This window comes from Pteropus alecto, unplaced genomic scaffold (assembly GCF_000325575.1).
Source record: "Pteropus alecto unplaced genomic scaffold, ASM32557v1 scaffold88, whole genome shotgun sequence".
Classification (NCBI taxonomy): domain Eukaryota; kingdom Metazoa; phylum Chordata; class Mammalia; order Chiroptera; family Pteropodidae; genus Pteropus; species Pteropus alecto.
The window spans coordinates 3,824,250-3,840,000 of NW_006494611.1; the positions used below are offsets into that span (position 1 = coordinate 3,824,250).

Genomic DNA, 15,751 nt, shown 5'->3' on the forward strand with positions numbered 1-15,751 from the left:
TGGGGTATGCAGATACATTATCATGAGATATTTTGCTATGAACTAACATTTTTTTCACACAGGGCCATTTTATTGCAGTTAAACATCTCTCTCTATTTTTTGTCCATTTTTTCATAAAGGAAATTAAAACACACACACGAACTAATATTTATTGAACACCTATCTATTCTGTAAAGCTCCTCAGGAAAAGTATGCAGGGAAAAATATTCTTGTACATGATCCTATGATTATATCAGGGATTGAAACTCCTAGAATATTAACAAAATTTAATTTATCCTTTGCCCAGGCTGAATGGAGAGAGGAAGTGAAAAAACACTTTGAGAAAATCAAAAGTGAAGGAACTTGTATACACCGATTAGATGAAGAACTGATTAGAAGGCGCAGAGAAGAGCTCAGGTCAGCTGATCTCTCCTTCTCCACCTCTTCTTATCCCAAGGTCTTCAGATATTAGCAGGAACTCTCTTTGTGAATCGCCATTTCACTTTCTACATACCTTTCATCCCCGCTATTTATTGTTTTTCTCTTTAAAAGTTAGACTTCCCTCATATCACTGCCTTATCCTCTCCCCCAACTCTGTTATCCTCCTTTATTTTATCTCTGCAACATAGATTCCTAGAGCAGTGCTGTTTGTTCCTTCGGCCCCTATCCTAGGTGACAGAGAAGGCCAGAAATTTATAAGATGTAGTGTTCAGTCTCAAGATGCTTATAACCTGTAAGGGGTACAAGACATGGTCATAGGTAACCACCATAATTAGGTAAGATCTCTACCATGAATAAGTATAAATGAGTGATCATGGTGTCAGCTCTGACTGCATATTTCCATTAACATATGAGTTATACTATATTATATCTCATTATAGTGTATTCTTATTATGATATTCCTAACACTACACGAAAGCTACAAATTATACACAGATCACATCGAGATATTACATGTGGCCCTCCTGGCTATTCTGTATGGCTAGATGTGGCCCTTAAGAATAAACCAAATGGAAAGCTTGAATTTTCCATCTCCCACTCCATCTTGTCCGAGTCATTGCACTGGACATGGAAGCCTTAAATTTAGAGGGCCTTTGGGCAAATGCTTTCGAGATAAACCATCCTGGTTCTTATTTCATTAGAGCTGACCTTTGTTCTCCCCCAAGTTGGTCAGTTTCACTAATCCTGTGTTTTCTTTGACAGGCATGCTTTAGATATCCGTGAACACTATGAGAGGAAACTTGAGCGGGCTAATAATTTATACATGGAACTGAGCGCCATCATGCTACAGCTGGAGATGCGGGAGAAGGAGCTCATTAAGTATGGATCCAGACCACTGTCTGCCCTTACAATCTTGGTCTATCAGCAGAAATGTACTACTGTTCCTCGTTGCTGCTACTCAGAACTGGCAGATATGTTGTTATTCATTCACCCAGCATCCCTTCAAGGATATGCTGTGCACGGGTCCCTGACCCCAGTGAGGTTTATGATTGAGTGGAGTTGCCACAGAGCTAGTTCTAGGGGAACATGCACTTGACAGGCATTTGCTACTTCACCCTGCTGAATGGCTCAGAGAAGGGGTCCTCATTTCGTGAAGGAGCTTGGTGTGAATGAGAGGGAGCTTGTTGCCCCCTGGGGAAGTAAGGTAGCTACTGCAAGTGGTTTAAGGTATTCCTGAGAATGTCAAGAAAACTACAGGGTCTCGGCCATAGCAGCAGCTACTGAAACAAGTAGGTCTTCTACCATTGTATTGTGTCTCTCATGAAATGTGTTGGGGAAGGGAATGTCAGCCTCTGAGTCCATCTGTGAGCTGAAGGAAAAAATGAAGTCAGATTAATTTGAATTTAGTATTTTATTTCCTTTTTTATCTGAATGGCAGCCTCATTATTCAGATAGGCTGCATCTGGTAAACGTGGCCAGAATCTGTGGATGGAATTTGCCTGTGAAAACATCCTGCCCATCTTTTCTGTCAGCAGTGACTGAGATGGGGCTTTTTCTCTCATTCTGCAGACGTGAGCAAGCAGTGGAAAAGAAGTACCCTGGGACCTACAAACGACACCCTGTCCGTCCAATAATCCACCCCAATGCCATGGAGAAGCTCATGAAAAGAAAAGGGGTGCCTCACAAACCTGGGATGCAGACCAAACGGTGAGTTTGAGACACTTGTGCTGACCTGATATTTAGATAAATGATATTTATCTAACCCCCTAAAAATACATAATCAAATGATGGTAGGTGTGGCCACTCTACCTCACTTAGCACACTTGCCTCTGGATAGCACATTAGCACACTTGCCTCTAGGTAAAACAGAGTAGGAAGGTAATAGAAAGTATGTCATGCACTCTAGGAATCCAGTTTTTGCTGTCTGAGACATAGATATTTATTATCTTAGCATGGAATAGTGAAAAGAGAATAAACTGGGGACCAGACAGACCTGAATTCAAATTCCAGCTCTGCCTATTATAAGCTAGAGCCTCATTCTTCCTAAATAATGGAGAGTTGGCTCTATTCTTGCTAAATTAATGTAAAGGAAAGGAATGTCCCTAAACATGGGGTGTGGACCCAGCAGTGAGACTTGAGCTAAATGCAGTAAGAATAAAGGTACTGAGAAAATACAAACCAAGAATGGTTTTTTGAGGTTTCAGAATGTTGGCCATTCTACCATAGCATGACTAATATAAATCTAAACTACTAATAGTAACTCCATGGATTAATTCCAATTTTGCTTTCCCTTACCACTCCTGACCACCTTCTAGTCAAGTTCTGAGAAATCGTTTTCAGATGGCACCAGGCAAAACCCTCCAGAAATCCCAACACTTTTGCTTTGGGTATACTAATTAGGGACAGAGTACGCCTGCTGGCTCCTCCCTGGATTCTGCCTATAGTTAAAACTAACATTAGGGGAGAAAATAGTACCTTTTCTTAAGTATGACCTCATGTTTACTTTTCTCTGTGCTGTGAGAAATATGTTGGAAGGAGTTTGACACCACCAGCAGATACTTAGTCAACAGGCTAACCGAACTTGCCCAGGAAAGTGACCTAGATGGGTATTAGAACTAGGAAGAGTTGTACTTTCAGTCAATTGCCCCTTTAAGGAGTTGAGTTTCAGATTATTTGGATAGTCCAATGATGATCAAGTTAGAAGTTCAGTGACCTCCAAGATCAGAGAGAGAAATCATCCACCATCCTTTAGCCTAGGTTTCAATTTGTATTTCATTAACGACTAGAAAGAAGAGAGTCAGAGTTCAATTATGGATCCACCAAGCCTGTCACAGGAGAGTAAAGGCCAATAAGATAGTCTAAATACCTTATAATAAGGAGAAGCTTGGAATGGAGAAAGAACTATTCCAGTTATGAGTTCTGGTATTTACTTGCTTTGTGATGGGCACAAGCCAACTAACCTCTCTGACCCCTCAACAAAAGCCCCAGGGCCTCCTCTGTTCAGATACCTTCTGGGGCACAAGTTGGCCAGTTGACAGTAGAACTGTGAAGCTGAGACAGGAAGCTGCTGATATCAGTACCTACCTTATCATGAATCAGTAACTCCTGGAACTTTTGTGCTAAGACAAATCTTTAACTGCACTTCTCCCGAAAGCAAAGAAAAGAAAAACTCATTCCTTCTGCCTGATGCCAGCTAATTTCCTATAGACCCTACTATTCAAAGTATGGTCCTCAGTTCAGCATCATCTGAGAGCATATTAGAAACACAGACTCTTAGGCCCCATCCCAGATCTACTCAATCAGTTTCATAAGCTCCCAAGTGATTTGTGTGTACCTTCAAGCTGTACCCTGAATATACAATTAGCAAGACTGGAAATTGGCAGGGACTTCTGGTCTGGATGGTACCAGTAACGGGCTGTGAGACCATGAGCCACTCTGGCTGGGCTCTGGGTTCCTCATCAAATAGGGTAGGGGCAGGACTGTATCTGTGTTTCCAAGCAAGGTTTGGGTACCCCAGGGCCTGCAAGAGAAACACCTCAGGGTCTACCGCAGGGGTAGAGAAGATGAGGAGGCAGAGCCCGGTAGGGAGGGGCCTCTGCTCTCCCACCCCTCTTCAACTGTTCCACCATGTCTGTTCTATATACTGGGCTTCTCCTGATAATTAATTTGAGAAAAGGATTCTGTTGTTTAAAAAAAAAAAGAGTTTGGTCCCTCCAGCTTCAAAATATCCTGCTGATTTGTATCTGTCTAGTCCCAAAGAAGAGTGAGGCTAGTCTCTGGTAGAAAGGAAATAGCAGTACTACCTGGCATCCTACGATCTCTGCTCTGAATTGCTTTATCAGTTCAGAAATCACTGTTTACCTACGTGCCTTGGAGTCAGTGTGCACAGGGTTTACCTTCAGGCACTGGCTTCCTCCTGCTCGTGATCTACATGACTGGCCCAGTGGGCACCTTTAAACAGAGCTGTGAGAGGATCCCCTCCCATGAGGAGCCCAGCACAATGCCAGGGTTCTCCTCACAAGCCCTTTTCTTGTTGGCCTTATTCAGCCTTCTGGGTTCTTTACTATTTCCCTCTCTTCTGACCCCACCCTCATAGTCCCCACTTCCTTGAACATTTATTGACTACCTATTATGAGCAAGAGTCATTGTTAAGGTCCTTCACATACAAGGATGGATATGACATAGTCTCAGCTCTCAAGGAGCCCATGTCTAGACCAAACTCCCTGAATTTAGCCTTTTGTCTAATTAACCTGAAGTTTCTTTCTCTGGTACCAGACCTCATTCCTTTGTGATCTCTTGTAAGATCTATTAGGGTCCATCATCGGACAGATTTCTGATTGTGGGCAAACGCCCATGCCTGTGCCTTAGTCTGTTAGCACCACGCTGATAGCTCATACTATGAGGAAGATATCAAGAAACCTGTAGGGTGTAATTACAATTTCTGGATTGAGTACCTTGGCTGTAGAGGCACAGAATAAGATCCAGAAGGAATAAAGGGAATCCTCTATAAGCAGACATCTAGGTTATTACTAACTTTTTGCTATTTTAAGCAATACTGTAACAAAACATCTTCAAACTTACATCTTTGCGCACATCGTTATCTCCATTGGATGAACCCCTGTATGTGTGACTGCTGAATCCAAGGGTGTATGTATGTTAAGGCTTGCGATACATTTTCCCAAACTTTAATATGTTTTCATATGTCCTAAACTAAGTCTGTACTTTTCTCCCAGGCCAGATCTGCTGCGATCTGAAGGTATCCCCAGTATGGAGGTGGCTCCCGCTGCATCCCCTTTGTCCGGAAGTCCCAAAATGTCCACCTCAAGCAGCAAGAGCCGATACCGGAGCAAACCACGCCACCGCCGAGGGAACAGCAGAGGCAGCCACAGTGACTTTGCAGCGATCTTGAAAAACCAGCCAGCCCAGGAAAATTCACCCCATCCCACTTATCTACACCAAGCTCAATCCCAGTGCCCTTCTTCGCAGCAGCAATACCAGCAACCCCCTCCTGCCACGTCTCAGAGTCACCATCCCAGGCTCAATATGCACGGACAGGACATTGCAACCTGCGCCAACAACCTGAGGTATTTTGGCCCAGCAGCAGCCCTGCGGAGCCCACTCAGCAACCATGCTCAGAGACAGATGCCTGGCTCTAGCCCTGACCTCATCTCTACAGCCATGGCAGCAGATTGCTGGAGAAGTTCTGAGCCTGACAAGGGCCAGGCTGGCCCCTGGGGCTGTTGTCAGGCTGACTCCTATGACCCCTGCCTCTCATGTACGCCAGAACAGTGTGGGTCCTTAGATGTTCCCTCTGCTGAGCCAACGGGGAGGAGCCCCAACCTTTTTATGTCACCAGCACATAATCTCCTCTCAGAAAATGCCCAGGATTCTGAGAAAATGGAAGAAAACGAATTCAGCGGCTGTAGGTCTGCCTCATCCCTTGGCGTCCCTCATCACATCACCCCGCCGATGCTACCTCGAAAAACAAGGCCCCTCCAAAAGGTAGGCAGTAATGGGAGCAGCATTGTGTGTCACTGCTTTCATGGAATGTCAGAGCCTATCATATTTTGTGCATTATAAAACATACATAAAAAATATACATTTGGTAAAAGGATGAGATTGCAAAAGCATAAACAAGTTACTTTTGCTTTAAATACTTTCTTTCCACACAGCATAAGCGATGAACTAGGAAATACACTTTGGGAACTACTGAACCAGGAGACTGATTCAAATGTATATAATTTATAGACAAATGACCATATATTAGGGATATGTAATCAAAATAATTTGCAAACCACTACTCTAGCCTAGTCGTGAGGCATGCTGCAGGAAGGAAGGATCCCATTATGAAACAAGTTTGATTAACACGATATTGCCAGCTTATGTAAACAACTCCTCAGCTTTGAAAAACATGCAGTAACTTTGTTTAATCCAGCATTTCCCTCACCTATTTGATCATACTGCCTTTAAAAAATAACATCTATTAATGCCCCATGGAACTAGCTTTCTTCACAATGTATTTTGGAAAACAGTGCCTTAATTAATAAGCGTCATGACTCAGCCAGTTCTCAGTCATTGAGCCTATTTCTGTCCTTGCCCTCTGGCTTCCTGGAGTGTGTAAGCTGGGACGCAGTCCACTGTAGTGGTTAAGAGCACAAGCTTGAGAGTCAGACAGACCTGAGTTCAAAGCCAAGCTCTTCTACTTAGTACCTCTATGAACCTCAGTGTCCTTTTCTGTAAAATGGGACGAAACTATTAATAGTGGACCCTGCCTCATTGGTTGATGTGAAGATTAAATGAGTTCATACACATAAAGCATTTAGAACAGAGCCTGGCACATAACAGCCATCCAAAAATGTGAGCTCATCTTGCTAATGAGTTAAAAATAAGATTCTGTATGAAAAGTATTTAGCACACAGTAGACATCCACTCAATTTTAGGTATGGTTTCATATCATCATCTTCATCAGGAGTTTAGTTGAAGGAATGAAAGGGTATAGAATATAAACGAGTACGTTTTGGTCAGCTCGATATTTAATAGAAAAGAAGTTAAAGCTGAGGGCTACAGTCTTGGAACTATATTTTTGGACACTTTCATGGAGCCTTTGTCTCCCTCAGGGCAAAGATAACATTTTACTCAGTTCTATATGTCTTCTAACATCTAGTACAGGGCCTATCATCATGGACACCCAGGAAAAGTCCCTAAATGAATGAGTAAAGATATATATGTTTAAAGATGATACTCAGCAAGCTACTACTCAATGCCTTTTGGTGATAATTAAATCTTTACGAGAACTGTATGCCTGCATGGGGCATGTGTGTGTATGTGTGTGTGTGTGTGTGTGTGTGTGTGCGCGAGAGAGAGAGAGAGAGAGAGAGAGAGGAGAGGAAAGAGAGACAACTCTTTTCCCCTTGTTTTCCTCAGAGTGGAGATGACTCCTCAGAAGAAGAAGAAGGGGAAGTAGATAGTGAAGTTGAATTTCCACGAAGACAGAGGTAAAATCATCAAATACATGATTGCTTTCAGTGTAACTGGGGAAAACCCTGAGTTTGCCCCATTTCCTGTTCAATGGTAGGTGACTTTCTAATAGCCACTATGTAGAGAAATTTGAACTCACTATGTTCATGGTTTCCCATTCCCATCGCAGCAGATCTGGCCTGGGAGATCTGGCAACTGGTTATGCACAGTAGATCTCAGTTCATCAGAATTCATTTCATAGGAACTTTGAGATGAGGAGCAGAAATACAGATTCAAGGTGACAATTGAGAATATAGTAGGCAGTTTATTAGGGTTAGCTGGATTATTGAGAATATAGTAGGCAGTTTATTAGTGTTTTATGGATTATTTTATTGGTTTCTAGTGTACCTTCCTGTATTAGTTTGTTCGGGCTGCTGTAACAAAATACCATAGACTGAATGGCTTAAACAATAGAAATTTATTTCTCAGTTCTGGAGGCCAGAAAGTCCAACATCAAGGTTCCTGGTGAGAACGCCCATCCTAGTTTGCAGACAGCAGCTTTCTTACAGTGTCCTCTTGTAGTTAGCAGGGAGGGAAGAGAGATCTTCTTCTTCTTATAAGGCCACAGTCCTATTGGATTAGGGCCCCACCCTTATGACCTCATTTAACCTTAATTACCTCCAAAAGACCCTGTCTCCAGATTTAGTTACATTGGAGGTTAGGGCTTTGCAACATATGAATTTGGGGCTTGGGGGACACAGTTCGGTCCATAGCACTCTCCATGCCTTGGATTTTATGCTTCAAATTAATTTATAATTAGATAAGTTGAATCCTCCTTCAGCCGAGGCTTGGAAAGAGCTTCTTACTTAGCTAGTGATATAATTTGCTTATAGGATTAAAGAAGGAACCCATCCCTCTACTTCTAGAATAGAGCTACTCTTATGTAGGAGTAGGGAAGATAGTTTTCCTCCCAAGAGGCCTTTTCTGCTAAAGGCATTTTGTTCTTGAAAGGTAAAGCTCTAAGAATCCCTGGAAGTTTCATGTACCTGCTCAGAAACAGGAATTCTCCGAAAACCTTTAGTAAATTGTATTCTGGGTCCCCATGCTGTGCACAAAATTGAAATCTGTTCTCATTCCTTGAGCTATTCCTGCCATGTCGCTATTACTGTCTTACTGTCTCCTTGGATACTGTGATTTCTCCTATGCAGCAAGACTGAGCCGGAACAAAATGTCTTTTCATTCTGTGAACTCATTCTACTGGCATCACAAGGATATCATTTCCAGCTTTTGCTCCTATGACATACCGTGAATTCAGCCCACCTAATGGCTTCCCACCTTTCTTTTTTGCTATGGTGCAAATTATATTTATGTTTTTACAGCATGGTTTTGCTTTTTATATTATAACATTCTTCTCCCTGTCCCCCTTCTGGGTTTCCAGCCTCAAGAAGTTGTGTGAGTCTTGCTTTCACTTCCTTTTTCCATATGGGCTCTTTTCATGAGTCCTTGACCCGCCTCGTAACCCCAGCCCACCACCTGGCCTGGTTATCTGCCAGGCTTAGATCATATGCCCTCAAAAGCATTTTGTATTAAGAAATACAGAAAGATTAGACAATGACAGAGGAAAAAGCAGTCTTCTTTTATTATTCGTTTTGTTTTTAAACCAGTATAAGCTAACAGCATCCTTATTTACTAGACTACTTGTAAACAATGAGAAAGAAATGAGGAAGTTTTGCAAATTTTCCTCCTACCACTCCTAAAATTTTGCCTTGTCAGAGCTAAACCCAGATGATAACTGGAGTGTGCCACTGACTAGCTGGGCAGTGCCCACAGCCTCAGAGTGAATGTGCCTTCCAAGCTCATTTCTGTCGGGGATCAGTTGACAGGAGTGGCGAAAGCACTTGCCTTCCAGGGCTGCCATGCCCAATGGACAGTGCAGCTGGGGTGGGGTGTGGGTAGAGAAGGACACTGAGTGGGGTGTGACTAGACCTACTCAAACGAAAGCTCTGCCTTTTCTGATGGTTTGGCCTTAAACAAGAACATTCCCTTCTGTGACTCGTATTCTGTTCTGAGAAATGAGTTAGACTAGAGAATCTCCAAAATCTCCTTCACCTGCGAGCATCTAGGATTCTGTGAATAAGAAGCATAAGTTCAGTGTGAACATTTCCATACCATGCATAGGTATACACGGGATGATTAGACCAGCTGGTTTTTTTCAAGACCAGTGGTAGCCATCGGCTTTGGAGTTTAGCCACATAAACATAAATTTCCCTCTTTGCTGCTTTAAAATTAGTTTCAACCTATCTGGATTTACATCTCCCTGAAGGACAGGAAGAAAAACAGATGAGCTCTAACCAAGGCTATGATTGACAGATGAGGTGAGGACAGTAGTTGTTCCTGTGATTAAGTTCTTGTTCTTTGTGGTTCTAGGCCCCATCGCTGTATCAGCAGCTGCCAGTCATATTCAACCTTTAGCTCTGAGAATTTCTCTGTGTCTGATGGAGAGGAGGGAAATACCAGTGACCACTCGAACAGCCCCGATGAGTTAGCTGAGAAACTTGAAGACCGCCTGGCAGAGAAACTGGACGACCTGCTGTCCCAGACTCCGGAGATCCCCATCGACATATCCTCACATTCCGACGGGCTCTCTGACAAGGAGTGTGCTGTGCGCCGCGTGAAGACACAGATGTCTTTGGGCAAGTTGTGCACAGAGGAACGTGGCTATGAGGTGGGGGCCTCTCCTGCCATCTCCTGTCATCGCTGTTCCCTTCCTGTAGCTCTTTTGGGTTACGATGTGGTTAAGTCCCTAGGGCCTTGACAATTCCCATTTAGTGTATAAAATACAACTGCCTCCATGAAGTAAGTAGAGGTACAAAGATCAACAGAGCTCCCCAAAATGAAGGTAGTTCTCCCAGATGAGGCACAACAGTGAACTGCTCAAGAACCCCTTCATTCCCAAACATCACCTCTTCCCAACCTCCTCCTCCGTGTCCCCACTATTTAACCCAAGATTTAACCCAAACATCACCTCTTCCCAACCTCCTCCTCCATGTCCCCACTAGATAGCCCCTGGATGAGGCTATCTTAGCCCATGTAACACTTTAGTTCATATATACTACTACCTTTTGAGAGGTGAGATAGCACAGTGGTTGAAATCGTGTAGCCTGGAATCTGCCTAGATGCAAACCCTAGCCTTTCCGCTTACTTACTATGTGATTTTGGGCAAGCCACTTAACCTCTCTGTAGGTCAGCTGTCTTATCTGTAAAATGGATATGATAACAGCATCCATCTCATAGGGTTGTTATGAGAATTAAATGGATTAATAGATGTAAAGCACTTACAGCAGTACCTGGAACATAGTAAATGCTGTGTAAATGGGGCTCTGGTGGTACTGTCATAACTGTCATCGTCAGCATCATCTTTATATGTCTCCATAAGTCCCACAAGGACAGGACCTGGTCTCATCTATCTTTGTAGATGAGGAACGTGGCTATGAGGTGGGGGCCTCCCCTGCCATCTCCTCTTACCCACCAAGCCAGCACAATGCCTGTCATGTGGGAGGTGTTCAATGTATGTTTACTGAGTGATCGCAGAAATGAATTAGGGTTTTATTTTGTCTTGACTTTGCAGAATCCTATGCAGTTTGAAGAATCGGACTGTGACTCTTCAGATGGGGAGTGTTCTGATGCCACAGTGAGGACCAATAAACACTACAGCTCTGCTACTTGGTAATGAGAGAATGCCCATCCTGAAGATCTCATGGCTATGCTGGCATTTCAAATCCATCCCACCCCCAGACTCTTCCCTCTCTCTCCCGCTTTTTTGTCTGGGAAGAGAGCTGCCTCATCTTTCTTACCCCTAGAAATGAGCTGCAATAACAGGAACATGAGACTTCGCAAATTTCTGGAAAAAAATATCCAAATGAAATTAAGTCTCACTGAACATTTCAATCAAGAATGGCAGGGATCTATTTTATTGAATATTCTAGCTACTGTAACACTGATATTTATTTTTGTTTGACATTTTAACACTTTGTACTGTAAAGAGTGAACAATATGTGCTATATAGAGAGACAATAATTTCTTGAAAAAGAGAGAGAGAGAGTAAGAAAGAAAAGAAGTGGAATTTAGGAGCAACATTCTTGGGAATTTGTGGGGCCAGACGGTATTATCACTACTTGAACAGGGGACCAGTTCTTTTGGCCATAAGTGACTGAAGAAGAGCCAGAGCAAGACATGTCGAGCATTTTAGGAAACAAAGAACAGCAAAAGAAAAGCAATTCCAGGTAACTTGTGAAAAGACTGCACTAAATTCAACCACCTTGTCCAGCTGGGCAATGGAAATGACCTAAAAACGTTTGACAACCAGTACTTGCACCAACGGTCTTTGAGGGCATGTGCTTCCTCTACGAGGAAAACGAAAACCATGTGTGGGAGCTGGTTTCATGTTTTACACTTTAAGTGGCATTTGGTAATGAGACTCACAGACAGAGTCACACTTTGTCCTTGACAACTGTTTCCCTTTTTAATGCTGTCATTGTCACTACCTTGACAAATGTGTTACCTTGACCAATGTGCCATTTTCTTGTAGCCTCTTTCCTTTCTACCTGTTGACCAGTTGCTTTAGGAAAAAGTGGAGGGTAGGGGTGCCGAGGAAGAGAGAAGAATAAGAAAAAAAGGAAATTAACAACAGTGTTAGAAAAGCAAATATGGAATTTGTAAGAGTGCATTGTCAGAATGTCTCAGTTCAGCTAAGTGAAGTAGACAGGATCGGCCCTCTCTGGAACTAGGTTGCTTGTCTACGAGAGTCATATTGCTTCAACAGTAGAACAGACTTCGAAGGCAGCTAGGATGTGTGTGAGTCTGTCCAATGTCAAATCCCAAACCATCCCCTTATTTTTGTTCATAATCCATTCTATCCTGGAAGCTTTAGGGATTGGCTACCACTATCAAGATAAAGGCAATATAAGCAACTTGCAAAAGGCACCCCCTCTCCCACCACAAAAGCATTTTCGTTAAAAGCGATTTGTAAAATGTATTCTACTTCACTTTGGAACAATGCGGTTTTGAATAACTGGATTTGGAAATCTGTGAAAAGAACAACTGATGCTGAGCAGCAGTTTTACATTTCCAAGGCATGGGGTCCTTCCCGCCCCCAGGGTCGTGGGTTCTGAAAAGCATCGCAAGGTACTTCATAGTTCCTTGGCTTTAAGGAAATTTTTATCTAGAATTTTATATAAAAACAAATGTTGGCCTAGTTCCTGTCTCTGTCTCCAAGATAGGTTACTGTCAGACAACCTTCTCCAGTCTCAAGACCTGAAGAAGTTGGCTTGACTCTTTGATAATGCATCATGTTGGACATTAGGAAAGACTTAAACATACAGGTATTAAACCATTTCCACTGCAGATGAAAACCTTGCCCTCTCCTGGGTTTTACTGATCGCATCAGCCAAAAAGTAAAGGCAGGAGGGAATTTAGAGCAGTTCCTCTTGCTTGTTTGATCCCTCCATTTGTTTACAATTTATGTTGAAATATTGATTTAAAATTTAGTGTCTATAATTTATAGCTCTTAAGATGAAGAAAAATGTTTAACTTATACAGAGAGCAGTATTGTTTGCATTAAATTATTCCATTTTGTATAAATTCTGTAGCTGGACTACATGAAAGATCTTAAGTTATGGCATTATTATCACTGTTATTTTATTTTATAATAATTATTATCATTCTCATTTTCTGTCGATCAGAAGGTGTGGTTTACGGTGTAGCACAATGATTGTGTTTATGCTAACCATGAATTATTACGAATTTTTATGATTTTTACGAAGGAAAGAAAATGGAACTGCCGTCTGGGAGCTCTCCAGCTTTCATCGTAGGTGCATCCCCTCATTTTCTGTGAACAACAGCAATCATCTGAGGGCACGTCTTCTGCCCTGGAGCCCGATGGATAGATTGTGATTTTGGCTTGATCATGAAAGCTCCTGGGTGGGCAGATGACTGAATGGATGGACAAACAGTTCAAAAGCTGTAAACGTTCTCAAGTTTCTTAAGAAATAAAATCATGAGAATACATTAGAAGCAAAAAGAGAATTATTTAATGCCCTAAGAGGAATGGCCCTAGAGAATATCTGCATGGGGCCCATCAGTTATAGTTTCAAGACTAGTGGCATATTTTGTAATCTTGTTCCTGCCAGATCCCACAAAACCAACCTGTTTTCTCCTTGTTGGGAGAAGTAGGGGAACTAAAAAAAAATGGAAAAAAAAATATATATCCATGGTATGACATAAAATGCCTAGCTGTGAAGTCATCCTATAATAAGACTAGAGAAATTCTAGAAAGGCCTGGTCACTTAGAGGATCAAAAGAAAAATACTACCTTGAAAGGCCCTATTTTCCATCCTCTGACTTCAGACCACACTATACTATGAATCTCTCTGGTCTATTACTTCTGGGAAAAGATACGCTACAACTCCATGTCCTCTTTCTGTCCAGTATAAAACACTGACACTTCAGCTTGCCAGTTCTTGCCCACCTATCGTGAAAAAGAGAAACGAGAGTCATGTCTGTTCTACACCTTTCAGTTGTGATCTTCCTAGAAAACCTACATCTGATACCTCATCATGTTGATAAGTTTTTTTTTCATTCCCATCCTGACTGTCATGATAATGCCATATGCCTATCTGGATTAACTGTTATGAGCACATTAGGGGACAGTAGACAGTGTTGAATCTTTAGTCATTCATTGTATTGTCAAGAGTTTAATAAAGTTCCATACTGAACATTTTTATTTTTTAGAAATGACTAGAGGCTTCAGAGAAGAACAGCGTCCTTAGGTTAGAAAGAGAAATGCCACCTCTCTCCCAGCCTTGCCCTCTACCTGCCTGCCTTGAGGTAACCAGGACAATTTTGAACCGATGTGTGTTTCTTTGAGAACAACTCCACAATCATCTGAAGAGTGTTGAATCAAGAGCTCAGGGAATTTGAGAGCTAATTCTTCAGTCTTGACAACAGTGCAACAGTGCTTTCAGGAACCTCCCAGGGCTGTGATTTCAAGCTTCATTGTTGATCGAAAGTTGAACCCCCTTGGGAAGAATGTCCATATTCATTTAACATCTGTTTTTGACTGACTGCAAGATAATGAGTTTTAATTTGTGTTGCAGATGAGCATTGGTTCTGATTTCCATCTATTTTTAGACCTTGTCCTCTGAATAACAATTCCTCTTAAAATTGCTTAGCAGAGAACTGAGAAGCCTACATTCACTTTGAAATTATAATAGACCTTAAAGTTTGGAGCTATTTGCAAGATTGTGGGGGACGCCTGCTCAGAAAGTTGAAGATGATCTGGTATGGCCTACTTGAGGTTCAGGTATTTTAAAACTTTAGTATCAATAAATCCATCTTTCTAGAATTAAGGATATTTTTAATAGGATTTAATAAGGATTGCACATGCATTTTGGGGCCTCATTGTGCTAAATTTCCCTCTGACCTTAAGTAATAGATTTGCTGGTTTGGGGTCTTCCTGGTACCAACTCAGTTTTAAATGCCGTCCCCCACTGTGGAGCACTGGCATCTTTTCAGCATAAATGCATCCTTATTGAGCAAATGATTGACTTTTTTCCCCCATGCCCTGATGTCCTCAATTTTCTCCCCTTTTCTTAAAATATTCCTACTTGAACTTCCTAGAACTGAATTCTCCAAAATAGAACATAATATTTGGAAACCAAGGAATTCCCACCTTGCTCTGCAGTATAGTGTGCTATACTGTTTTGCCGCCAAGCCAGAAACCAAAATACCGCTACATACCACCATCCACCATCTCCGCCCTGAACACCCAAGACCAATGTTATTTGATCACCTTATTTCCTACTGAGCCTGGACACATCCTCAGATCCTCTCCCAACACAGCACTGGGAGCAACAACCACCACTCGATTAGAACTGATGTGCAAGGGGAGATGTTTGCCACCTCAGCTCTAAGATCATAATTAATTTCCGAAGGGTGTTTCAAGATCTTGAGTTAGCCCTGACAGGAGAATGACAGGATCATTCTTCTCCTTAGGGATTCCAACCTATGACTCTCAGGGCAGCACCCCGGCAGGAAAAAAGTCACTGGCCCCCACCCACTGCCCTTAGACTATAATCCAATTGAATAATCTCCAGTCACTGACAAATGTCTTATTTACATCATTTCATTGTGTTAAATGAGCATGTTCCTCCCTCACCTTCTATAGAGAAATGTAGTATGTTAAGTCCCAGTTACTTGCTTTTTCCTTAAACTGTGAGACTAATCTACCAAAACAATGTGACATTCTTTTCCAGACTTTGACTGGTACTGTCAATATGAATAGTAGTGCCTTTCCAGGCAGCAAGATTTCTTTGCT

At 42.1% G+C, this 15,751-nt stretch overlaps 1 protein-coding gene across 1 annotated transcript in view; it reads left to right on the plus strand.

Annotated features, from left to right (window-relative positions):
* MAP3K13 (mitogen-activated protein kinase kinase kinase 13) overlaps nucleotides 1–13,443 on the plus strand; it is a 131,531-nt gene extending 118,088 nt beyond the window's left edge. Inside the window, exons 9-15 of the mRNA XM_015599944.2 lie at nucleotides 287–396; nucleotides 1,183–1,299; nucleotides 1,990–2,127; nucleotides 5,154–5,922; nucleotides 7,345–7,415; nucleotides 9,805–10,102; nucleotides 11,006–13,443. Of these exons, the coding sequence (XP_015455430.1) occupies nucleotides 287–396; nucleotides 1,183–1,299; nucleotides 1,990–2,127; nucleotides 5,154–5,922; nucleotides 7,345–7,415; nucleotides 9,805–10,102; nucleotides 11,006–11,107 (1,605 nt within the window). The 3' untranslated portion in view covers nucleotides 11,108–13,443. The remainder of the gene's footprint in view (nucleotides 1–286; nucleotides 397–1,182; nucleotides 1,300–1,989; nucleotides 2,128–5,153; nucleotides 5,923–7,344; nucleotides 7,416–9,804; nucleotides 10,103–11,005) is intronic.
* Nucleotides 13,444–15,751: the final 2,308 nt, after the last annotated feature.